Source organism: Lepus europaeus, chromosome 8, assembly GCF_033115175.1.
Source record: "Lepus europaeus isolate LE1 chromosome 8, mLepTim1.pri, whole genome shotgun sequence".
Classification (NCBI taxonomy): domain Eukaryota; kingdom Metazoa; phylum Chordata; class Mammalia; order Lagomorpha; family Leporidae; genus Lepus; species Lepus europaeus.
The window spans coordinates 20,165,132-20,178,121 of NC_084834.1; the positions used below are offsets into that span (position 1 = coordinate 20,165,132).

The window sequence follows — 12,990 nt, forward strand, 5'->3', positions numbered from 1 at the left end:
CCCCCATTTCATGTAAGGGTCTCATGTATTCAGCCTTCCACTTTTGGCATAAATAAATAATAGGGGCCAGTGTCGTGGTGTAGCAGGTTAATCCACTGCCTGCAGTGCCAGCATCCCATATGGGTGCCAGTAGGAGACCCAGCTATTCCAATTCTGATTCAACTCCTTGCTAATGAGCCTGGAAAATTAACGGAAGATGGCCCATGTGCTTGAGCCCCTACACTCACATGGGAGACCCAGAAGAAGCTCACAGGACTCCCAGCATCAGCCTGGCCCAGCTCTGGCCATTGCAGCCATTTGGGGAGTGAATCAGCAGATGGAAGATCTCTCCCTTGCTCCTTCTCTCCTTCTCTCTCTCTAACTCTGCCTTTCAAATGAATTTAAAACAAATAATTCTTACCAAAAATAGAAATAAATACACGTTCCAGAGGAGAAGAAAAGTTTCTTACAAAGGCTATGTCACAAATATTAGTAGTTCTTGTGTCCCTTGATGTCCCTTAGCTCCTTGAGGTACTATTTGGTTTCTCAGTTAGCTGGTAACAGAGACTAAAGTAAAACAATGATAAAGGGAATCACAACCTTTCTGAGTGTTCTTCCAGTGCAGGATGGTGAGGCCTGAAATGGCTCAGCAGACAGAGTAGTAGTAATAGTAATAAAAGTGTAGCCCACTGATAAATGTTTATTTGTTAGAGTGTGGTAGGCAGGGTTAGGTTCAATGAGTATGCTGAGGGTTTTGAAAAGTATGGAGGACTTTTTTTCAGAAATATGGAATATTTTCTTATTTTTTTTAGTATTTTCTTATTCCTTCTACAAAGTTAAATGGAAAACCCTGGATGTAACACTGAGTGACAGCAACAATGACAAAGGAAGACTATCAAAGACCAAGGCGGATTCTTTGGAGTTCTCAGGACCAGACAGACAAAGGTGAGTTGTTATGAATCCTTTTCATCTCATATATCCCATTTTTTTTACTTAGAAACCTTTTATTTAAGGTATACAAACTTCATGCATTTTGTATATACAAATTTAGGAACAAAGTGATTCTTCCCACAGTACCCTCCCTCCCTCCTGCATTCTCAACATTCTTCCTCCTTCCTCTCCCACACCCATTCTTATTTTTTACAAAGATCTATTTTAAATTAATTTTATACTCATAAGATTAATCCTACAATATGTAAAGCATTCAACAAATAGTATGAAGAAAAAAAAATGTTCCTCAACAGTTGAGACAAGGGCTGTTCAAAATCATCTATCTCAAAATGTCAATTTAACTTTTTTTTTTTTTGACAGGCAGAGTGGACAGTGACAGAGAGACAGAGAGAAATGCCTTCCTTTTCCATTGGTTCACCCCCCAATGGCTGCTGCGGCTGGCGCACCACGCTGATCCGAAGCCAGGAGCCAGGTGCTTCTCCTGGCCTCCCATGCGGGTGCAGGGCCCAAGCACTTGGGCCATCCTCCACTGCCTTCCTGGCCACAGCAAAGAGCTGGACTGGAAGAGGAGTAACCAGGACAGAATCCGGCGCCCCGACCGGGACTAGAACCTGGGGTGCCGGCGTCGCAAGGCAGAGGATTAGCCTATTGAGCCGCGGTGCTGGCCCAATTTAACTTCTATAGATTAACTTTAAGGTTCTCTAATAGTTACCACAGATCAAGGAAGACATATGGTATTTGTACTTTTGGGAATGGCTTATTTCACTAAGTATAACGGTATCCAGTTGCATCCATTTTGTTGCAAATGACAGGATTTTTTTTTCCTGCTGCTGTGTAGTATTCCATGGTGTACATATAACATAATTTCTTTATCCAGTCTTCAGTTGATGGACTTCTGGGTTCATTCCATATCTTAGCTATCATGAATTGACCTGAAATAAACATAGGGGTATAGATAACTGTTTCATATGCTGATTTTATTTCTTTTGGGTAAATTCCCAGGAATAAGATGACTGGGGCATATGGTAGGTCTACATTCAGATTTCCGAGGTATCTCCATACTGATTTCCATAATGGTTTTACAAGTTTACATTCCCACCAAAGGTGGGTTAGGGTACCTTTTCCTCCACATCCTTGGCAGCATTTGTTGTTGGTTGATTTCTGTTTAAGAGCCATTCCACCTGGGGTGAGGTGAAACCTCACTGTGGTTCTGATTTGCATGTCCCTGATGGCTAGTGATCCTGAGCATTTTTTAATGTGTGTGTTGGCCATTTGAATTTCCTCTTTTGAAAAATGTCTGTTCAAGTCATTTGCCCATTTCTTTAGTGGATCGTTTGTTTTGTTGTTGTTTAGTTTCTTGAGTCTTTATAGATTCTGTATATTAATACTTTATGAGTCGCATAGTTTGTAAATATTTCCTCCATTCTGGCAGTTTCATCTTCACTTTACTCAGTGTTTATTTTGTAGTGCAGAAACTTCTCATCTTGATGTGCTTCTTGGGTCTTTTCCAAGAAGTCTTTGCCTATGCCAATCTCTTGCAGGCTTTCCCCAATGTTCTCTAAAAATCTGATGGTATTGGCGCATAGATTTATGTAGGTTTTTTGAGTGCTTGTGTGTGTGTGTGTAAGATGTAAGGTAGGGGGCTTGCTTCATACTTCTGCATACAGAGATCCAGTTTTCCCAGCACCATTGTTTGAAGAGAATGTCTTTATTCCAAGGATTGATTTTAGCTCCTTTGTTAAAGATAGGCTAGTTGTAGATGCATGGACTTATTTCTGAAGTTTTCATTATGTTCCACTGGTCTACGTGTCTTTCTTTTTTTTTTTTTTTTTTTTTTTTTGCCTAGTATCAGGCTGTTTTGATTATAACTGCCCTGCAGTATGTCTTGAAATCTGGAATTGTGTTGCCTCAGGCTTTGTCTTTGTTGTATAAGATTGCTTTAGCTATCTGGGGTCTCTTTGTGCCATAGGAATTTCAGCATCATTTTTTTTCTTGATTTGAGAAGAATGTCCTTGGTATTTGGTTTGGAATCACATTGAACCTGTAAACTGTATGGACATTTTTATGATATTGATTATTCCATTCCATGAACATGGAAGACTTTTTGCATTTTTAATTTCTTCTATTTCTTTTTTTTTAATGTTTTATAATTTTCTTTGACATCCTTGGTTAAGTTTATTCCAAGGTATTCAATTTTTTGTAGCTACTGTGAATGGGATTGATCGTAGAAGTTCTTCTTCAGCCATGGCACTGTCTGTGTAAGGCCATTCATTTTTTGTGTTAATTTTATATCCTGCCATTTTTCCAAACTCTTTTATGATTTCCAATAGTCTCCTAGTGCAGTCTTTTTGATCCACTATATATAGAATCATGTCACCTGCAAATAGAGATAGTTTGACTTCTTCCTTCTCTTTTGTATCCCTTTGATTTATTTTTCTGGCATAATTTCCCTGGCTCTGTTGCTTCTTTGTGGATTTTCTGTTGAGTTGATCTGTCCACTGATGAAAGTGGGGTGTTGATGTTCCCCATTATGACTGTTTTGTGGTCTAAGTCTTCTTATATGTCCACTTGTTAAATAGCCTGGTGTACTGGCATTGGGCACATACACATTTATTACAGTCACATCATCTGTGGAATTGAACACTTAATCATTGCATAGTGCCCTTCTTTGTCTCCTTTAACAGTTTTTATATTAAAGTCTATTTTGTCTGATACTAGGATGGCTACACTTGCCCTTTATTGTTTTTTATTAGCACAGAATATCTTTATCCACCCTTTCACAGCAGATATCTTCTTTGGTGAGATGTGTTTCTTATAGGCAGCAAATAGATGGGTCTCATTTTTAATCCAATCAGCCAGTCTGTATCTTTTAACTGGTCAGTTGAGGCCATTTACATGCAAAGTTACTGCTGATAAGTAATGACTTGGACCTTCCACTTTTCCATAAATATTCCCACTGTTTACTTTGGACTTTCTTTGTACCTTTATTGAAAGATTTCTTGCCATCACATTCTTTCATAGTGATGCCAGTCTTTTGTATTTGTGTGTAGCACATCCTTAAGGATCTTTTGTAAGGTTGGACTAGTGTTGACAAATTCTTTTCATTTCTGTTTGTTATGGAAGGTCTTTATTTCACTTTCATTCATAAATGAGAACTTTGCAAGGTACAGATTTATGGGTTGACATTTTTTTTTTCTCTTAAGTCTTGGACTATATGTCTTTCCATTCTCTCCTAGCCTGTAGGGTTCTGATCACAAGTCAGCTGTGAATCTACCTGAAGATCCTCTGAAAGTAATCTGGCATTTCTCCTGTGCACATTTTAGAATCTTTGTTTTACTGTTGAAAGTTTGACTACAATGTGTCATGAAGATCTTTTCTAGTCATGTCTATTAGGAGTTCTATGTGCTTCCTGTATTTGGACATCCTTTTCTTTCTCCAAATTGGGGAAGTTTTCTCTAATTACTTGACTAAATAGGCCTTCTAATCCATTTTATCCTTGCATGCCTTCATGAACTCCTAAGCTCTATATGTTAGGTTATTTGATAGTATCCCATAAATCTTAAACACTTTTTAATTTTCCTAATTTCTTCTTTTATGATCTGACTGTAAAATTTCCAGAGATTTGCCTTCTGGCTTGGATATTCTTTCTTCTGCCTCACCAAGTCTGTTATTAAGTTTTTCTACTGCATTTTTATTTGATCTATTGAATTCTTCATTTCTAATATTTCATATTGATTTCTCTTTAAATTCTCAATTGTTTTTATTCATGCCATGTATGCATTTCTTTAATTAATGGATTTGCCACTGATTGCTTCTGAGTAATCCTATGATTCATCTTTTGAATTCTGTTTCCAGTATTTCATTGATCTCTTCATCTTTGCATTTTAATGCTGAAGTGTGGCTGTGTTCGTTTGGGGTTGTCTTCCTTATTCTTGAATTTCTACATTTATTTTTAGGCATTTGTGGAGATCCTTATTGTTTTTTTTTTTCCTCTGACGACTTTAGACTATGTCTCTCTGGCTTAATGGAGTGTGTATTCTTTCAGTGAATACTCAGAGGCATGTGCTAGGTGTGACTAGGGAGTTCTGTTCAGTGATGCAGGGTGCAAGGAATACCCATGGTTATACCCAAGTTGGGTATGGTAGATCTTCTCTTCTCTCTCTCTCTCTCTTTTTTTTTTTATCAGAAAGGAGTGTCTGATCAGCTCTGTTCACATAGTCGTACCCTCACCTCCTCTCTTTCATGCTGATTAACGTCCAGGCACTAGCCCTAGTGGCTGCAATATTCATCTGTGCTGCCACAAGAAACAGAATTGATCCATGCAGTCCTCAGTATGACCACGGATCCCACTGCAATGACCCATCCCAGCAAATCAGTGAGCCTGAAGCATGTGGAGTGGCCCATAGTGACTGCCTGGAGACTCAGCCACACCCTGTAGCCACCCACACAGCCACAGTGTTCCCACAGTCCCAGCACACAAGGCTCCCACAGTCATAGCGTATTGAGGATCCACTACACATTGCCAGTCTATCTCATTCACAGAGGTGGAGACATTCCAGAGAAACCTGCCTGTGGGTGCTCGATCTAGGCAGGTTGAACCTCAGAGCCTAAGATTTGTTGGGAGGCTGGGGAACCTTCACAGTCCTACATGGATGCCCAGCCCCCCGTCAATCCTCCCATCCAGAATCAGGTGTCTCCTCTTGGCCGATTGCTAGGCTTTGGACATAAGCTGGAACAGCTGTTACATATGTCCAAAATGGCACCCACCCTCTCTCACAGGGATCCATTGTTGGGTGGATGGGGAGAAAAAACATGTCCCTTTTTTTCTTCGCAGGTACCCTGTCCTCCACAGGACTCCAAGCCAGACTCATGCCAGGCTCTCCCTGCAGCTGTACAGCCAGTAGCTCAGACTTCTGCAGTATGGTCTCACCTCACTATGCAAAGCTGGCACTCAGATTCTTGTCTGCTGGGGTCCTGTGTTGTGTCTGTGTTTGTACTACATTTCCACACCCTCCATGTAGGTCCACAGCATCCCTCTTCCTTCCATCAAATTTCCACTGCAGTTTTATCCCAAGTTCTTCCCCGAGATTGTGCTTTCTACATTTTTTTAAAAACTATTTTTCCCTAGCCTAGAGAAATAAGCTCCTACCTATTCTGCCATCTTGACATCTTCTCATATATCCCAAATTTTTAATGGAGGAACCTGTCCACTGGAAATGCCAATGCATACCCAAGAAAAGCCTTCTATGTATTGCCAAATGGCAAGGAGAGTAGCAGCCCAACCACAGAAAATATTTTTATATGATAACCTCTCTAATCCAGACAAAGTCCACTGTAACAACCATAACCCCACCCCTGAATGTACTGGCAAAGGCAGATTGGAACCATAGTGTTCATCCTTAAGATGCTGTAATGTAGTATCCCAAAACCCCTACTAAATGGTGTCAGAGCAGGCCAAATGGACAGCCAAAACTTGCATTTCTACAGATAAACATTTCCTGATGTAGTGTCTGGGGAGACCATTTACAGAGCAAGGACACACCGCCCACCTACCCATCCAGCAGTTAATAAGGTACTCCTCCTCTTCCACACTAAAGTTAGGTAAGGAGAGATCATGGAAGTTCAGCAATTTCAGCATCACCAAAGGGTCATGAAAGCACACTAACTGCTCTGTCACTGGAGACTACATGAAAATGGGGACTCCCAACTCTAAGCAGTAGTAATAAGGAGCCCCATCCTCACTAAGGAGAGAACCGGGACTTGTACCTCCACCTGGCAGTAATGAGGCAACACCCTTCCTGCCCCTGGTGGTTACAGGGTCAGAGAGAAAGTAGGTAACCAGAAGACTGAAACAAGATTCAGATTCTCAAAGCATCAGAAAATGTCCAGCTGTCAACAGAAAAGCCCTCAATGAAAGTACTGGAGGTATACTGCACTGAATAATAAATGATCGGCAGATGTCAACACCAAGATGGTAAATGAATTAGAATGACACACTTGAGAATCTGATAAATCTGATGATGATATTAAAACATCTATGATTATTTGCTTCAATGAACAATTACAAACATGCTTGGAACAAATGACAAAATAGAATGCCTCAGTAAGGAATATGAACTCTCAGCCAGAAAAAAAATACATATACACATAAAGACAGAGCAAATGAAAATTTCAGAATTGAAAACTATAATAATCAAACTACAAAGTTCATGAATGGTCATGATAGGAAAATGGAGAGGAAGCATAAGGAACTAGCAACCTGGAAGATGGAAAAAAGATATTATTCAATCTGAACAAGAGTAAATAGTCTAATAAATGAACTGAACACCATGGGCACAGGACTGTAAACCTGACCTAGCATTTGTGATACTGGAGACTTGGAAAGAGGAGAAAGAGAGTAAGCCTGAGAAAGTACCCAAAGAAAATAATACATAAAAATTTTCCTAATTTAACCAAAGAAATAAACCTATGTTTTCAATAAACTGAACAAATCCCAGATGAGATTAAGCTGAAGAAATCCACACAAAGATACATCCAAATTAAACTACTGGTACTAAAGATGAAAAGAAATATACCTGAAAACATAGAGACAAGTGATCCTTTACATACATGGGATAAACCACTGAAATAATTACTTCTCATTGAATGTCATGGAAGCTGCAAGGAAATGCTACAATATTTGTTAGGAGCTAAATAAATGGGCATCCTGTAATCCTATAATAGAGAAAATATACTACAGAAACTAAGGAGAAATCAAAACATAAGATGAATGGGGCTAAAAGAATTAATCACAGCAAAATAATGAATAAAAGAAAGTATTTAAGGAAAAACAAAACAATAAGAAACATAGTCTTGTAAATCAGGATGAACTAAAGGATAAATTAACCAAAAATGTACAATAACTTTTGTTTCTAATCTTGAGTTTATAAATTGTGTTTTATAGTAAAGCAAAATTAGTGTTATAATGTAACACTGGTTAATAAGATTATAAATCCATTTAGAAGAAAAAAGTAAAGACAATTATAAACAGATGCAGGTAAAGGGAAGTAATGTCTTTACACATAATACAAAAAAGATGCAGTAGACAGTAAGTTATATATGCTTACCATAATTTCTTAATAAAGACTATTTCTCATAAAGAAGTTATATAGAAAAGTAGACTTAAAACAACCCTGAAAGCTCAACACAGAATTCTAAAAATTGTTCAAGTAACCAACATAGCAGAGGAAAAACAAACAAAAAAAATAGAAAACAATAAAATATAGACTGAAGCCATAAAATATCAATAAATACACTAAGTATAAATCATCTAAGTATACCAGTGAAAGCAAAATAAAAAAGAATGGTGGACTAGGTTAAAATCCGTAAGCCAACTATTTGTTGGCTATAATAAGCTTACTTCAAATATGATATAGACATGTTGGGTGGAAAAGGAATGAAAAAGATTTGTGACTTATTTAAGGCCATGGTAGTTTTATGTTAGTGAAAACTATCTTCACTGTTCATGAAGACTCTTAGAACATGAAATGGTTATAAAGCCAGGAGACGCCTCCCAAAAACTAAGATTTGCAGAGGGTCTTTGTTTTAGTCTCAGAAAATGAAAGTAATAACTTCAGAAAAAAGAGTCCAAACAGGCAGCACCATATAATAAGAGTTCATTTTTTCCTTTTCAAAATGTGTTTGTGGAATGCTTGTTAGCATTCTAAGTAAAGAGAGTAGTCAAAAAACTACAGAGCAATGTAGTACATAATGAAGACAAACAGCCAAACAGCCACGACTTGCAAGACTGTTGATGGTATGGACCTATTCATCTCTTGTCAACTCATCATTGTTAGCTCAATGGAGAAGTTTTCTGTATGACTGCTCTTCCCAATCAAAGGACATCAATCAGAGGCTGACAGCTAAACTTAACCCACAAACAAAAAGTTTTTTTGGTTTTTGGTTTTTTTGCTATGGCATTTTCCATTACCTGACTCTAGAGGCATTGCTCACTATTCTTAGATCAATGATCAGGTTACAAGACAAGGTTAAGGCATGAAACTCCTCTTCTATAGCCAGTCCCTGGTGAGCAGGACACATGGCTAACTATGAACATAGTTTTTTGTGGGGCAGACACAAATAAGTAGCCTGACTGACACTTTCTATATAAAGTTTTGTAAGCTGATGGGAACTCTTTAATCAAGAATAAAGTCTCCCCCAAGCTTCAGTGTTGGCAGAAGGTCAGGCATGCCCAACAGCCCACTGCCCTTGCATCAAAGCTTATCAAAACTGAAGCAACAGAGAGTTCTGTATTCTGACCAGATCCACACATATAAAGGTCACCATCAACACAGAATTGTATCTTTAATTTCAGCTGAAAATTCTCAATAAATAAGGCACTTTTTCACAACCAGTATTTGACCTAAGTGTTTTGATTGTCTTTTGAAAAGTACATTTTGCAAAAAGTATGCTGTGCTCAGTTCCTTTTCTTCTGTGACAGGAAAAACAGCTGAATGCAATTCTATCCAACAATTATACACACAGAAAATTATCTCTAAAGGAGATGGGGGAAATGGCTTCACTGGATAATTTCATTCTTACCTGCAATGTGCTGATATGAACAGGCGTCCCCGTGCCATTCACAGTATTCTTTTTAGCTGCATTTCCACCTTTTCCATCAGCTTGCTCAGCCTTAGCAATTCTGGCTTTTTCTGCTTCAACTCTCTTGGGGTTGTTCAACATCACCTGGACCACAGCGTACTCCACCAGAGAAGCAAACCCAAAGAGAAGACAAGCAATGAGCCAAACATCAAGAGCTTTCACGTAGGATACTTTGGGAAGCTCAGCTGCAAGGGTTGTGCACTCAGAGGCCAAGCTGAGCACTGAGAAGATACCTACAGAAACAGAAACAAGAACGCATGTTGCTTTTCATTCCTGCAAAACAATCTGCCATCGTTACTATTTGGCTGATTCCCTCTCCAGCAATTTTCAATGGACCATGAACAATTCACTAGATCCACAGCTAAAAGATTAGAAAAATAATAGATACACATATTTTATGTGAGGGTTATTGGTCACTATTGAGGATGTTGGAAAACACTTTTTAAAAAGTAAACACAATTTTAAAGATTTATGTATTTGAAAGAATTACTAACACACACACATGCAGAGAGAGAGAGAGAATCTTCCATCTGCTGGTTCACTCTCCAAATGGCAGCAATGGCCAGGGCTGGGCCAAGCCAAAGCTAGGAAAAAGGAGCTTTTTCCAGATCTCTCACATGGGCATCAGAGGCCCAAGCACTTGGGCCATCCTCCACTGCTTTTTCAGGTACATTAGCAGGGAGCTGGATTAGAAGTGGAGAAGCCAGGAGTCGAACTGGCACACCTCAAACAGAAATTTAAACCAAAGTGTAAAAACATAATTTGAATCTGATATAAACATAAAACAATCTAAGTAACTCTAAAGAAGCCACAGAGGTCTCTAATTAGACCAGATAATTTCATTTTCAGCATTGTTTTAGACTGCCTTCACTTGGATACTGAATTTAAACCCAAAGATAACTATATCAGAATAGGAAAAGAACTTATGAAGCAATTTCTGATAAGATTCACAATTTTAAAAATCTAATTGAGAAGATATAGAACATTCCTGAATATTTCAAAGACAAATAATTGTAACTTCTCTGTGAAATCAGAAAAATTCTGCCACATGTAATATTTACTATATGTAGAAAACTAACACCATATACTCATATATTAAAGTGCCTATCAAATTACAAAGAATTGGAACAAGTGGTCTCACTCTTGTCCCATTTGTTATCTCCTCTCCCTCTACCTCTTTCTTTCTCTCTCCTTCCGTCATCTTTTCAGGAGAGGGGACTATGAAGCATGACTTGGTGGCACTGGCTGCTAATAGCACACTGACTCAGAGAGAATCTCATCTGATGTTAACAGATGTCAAGAGGGGAACAGATTTGACATAGTTCTGTGAGTGTGTTTCACTTATTAGATCTGACTGCTCGAGAATTCATGAATTTATTACACTAATAACTAAGGGTAAAATTGGCTCTCTTTTCCCTCCCTTTGAAACAGTAAGCACCATATTAGTGTCAGTAGTCAGTGAAAACACTGAAAGAACCTATTCTATCAATTATATGATTTGAGAAGCTTCTGAAAGGCATTAAGTTCTTCTAAGTGTTCAAGAGCCTTAGATATTCTCTCTACTAGGAAGTAAATCTCCCAGCAAAATAAAATGATTTTTCTCCAGGAAGAAATAATATTACATGTATAATGACTTTATAAACATCAATTTACTGTTATTGTAATTGTAATTGTATAGTATTGTATAGTAATATCTGAGGAAAACTATGAACTAATCAATAATGCTCTACTTTCCAACTTAATATTGGTTAATATAGTAGTTTCTAAACTGGAAGTGGGATGTCACATGAAAATCCAAAATCTTAACAGTTATTGCCCTAAGCTATAGTTAATTACACCCATAACCATTAATTTGGCAAACCATTTTCCAAGTCAACTTTTATATGCTTTGTCAAATGTTATGCATCAACCTATCAACCAGAAATAATGTCTGCTTAATTAATTCCTTGGTATAGACTGTACTGATACTTGCATTTCATGCCTGTCAGTGACGTAGAATGTACTGCAGTCTAGCAAACTTATAATCAAGGACACTGTTGTTGCATTTTCCATTTCTGCTCTTTTTTTAACTACTATCCATTTTCTATTCAAGATAAACATGTTATAATTTTATCTATCTTAAATGACAGAGAAACAAATTTCCTCTCAAGTTCCATTCCCATCCTCACTGTTCCTCCATGCTTTCTCTTTCAACAACTAATCATATCCAGTGGGCTTCATTCTGAGTATCTCTACTTTCTCACCTTGTCTTCTCTCTTGAAGCCATTCCCGTCAGATTTTCCTCTTTTCTTTATCTCATGGAAACTGTAGTTGTCAAGAATATCAGTGACTTTCCCAGCTTGCTTAATCCAGTGGCAATCATTAGTCCTGAACATACTTGACCACTGAGCAGTGGGTTGATCACGCTGCCATCTTGAAACATTGTCTCCACATCTAGGAATTCACACCACCCTGGTTGTTGCTCCTTGCCTCAGCCCCTCTCAGAAGCAGACTTCTCCTCTACCTTCACTCATTCTGTGATTTCATTCTGTTTCATTATTTTGAAGGTTGTCTATATTGTGACAAATCTTAAATTCTGACTCTTGCCTTGGGGGTTTGAAAGTCCCAAACCTGTGTACCAAATGGGACATCTCATTCCCCTACCTAACAGACATCTCGAATTCAACATATCTAAAACAAAATTCCTGGTCAAACTCACCTTAATTGCAGCTTTCCTTGTCCCAGTTAATGTCAATTTAATATTTATAGTTTTTCAGCCAAAAATAAAAAAACCCTCAAATTCACCTTTGATTCTATTTCCTTAAATCCCATGTATAACACATTTACAAATATCTTTTATTGCTGCTATCCATCTCCTACTATTTACCAGCACCTGCACAACTACCTCTGGCTCATGTGATTATTTACCTGAATTATTGCAATAACCTCATAACTGCTGTTCTTGTTTCCACCTCTGCCATGTCCATTTCTTCTTAAGAAAGTGAGATCTGATGCTAATTTCAGTTCAGATCATGCTCAAAAGCTTTCAGTGCCTTTATCTTTTTCTCTGAACAAACCATGAGAATGCCTTACAAGGTGCCACATGGCTCAGTCCTCACCACTGTTATCTTTCCGACCCATCTTTTACTACCTGCTTTCTAATTCAATTTACTGCAGCCATTCTGGCCTACTCAGTGTCCCGCAGCCATAATCCTGTCCTAGGATGCCGCCCTTGATGATCACTATCCAGGCTCTCACTCTTCACAGCCCTATGACTCCTTTCTTCACCTCTTCCAATTCTTTATCTAATATCACCTCTCTCATTGAGATCTTCTCAGACAAGCAGGGAGCTGCCCCCATCACTATCTATATCAGCATATTGTATGTTCCACAGTACATTCTTTGGTGTCTGTTTCTTCCAAGGAGAATACAAACTCATGG

At 38.3% G+C, this 12,990-nt stretch overlaps 1 protein-coding gene across 2 annotated transcripts in view; it reads right to left on the reverse strand.

The window, feature by feature from the left end:
* Positions 1 to 12,990, reverse strand: part of GLRB (glycine receptor beta) — a 130,987-nt gene that overhangs the window by 20,338 nt on the left and 97,659 nt on the right. For both annotated transcript variants that reach the window (XM_062199449.1, XM_062199450.1), the window contains one exon: positions 9,511 to 9,803. In XM_062199449.1, coding sequence (XP_062055433.1) covers positions 9,511 to 9,803 — 293 coding nt within the window. The remainder of the gene's footprint in view (positions 1 to 9,510; positions 9,804 to 12,990) is intronic.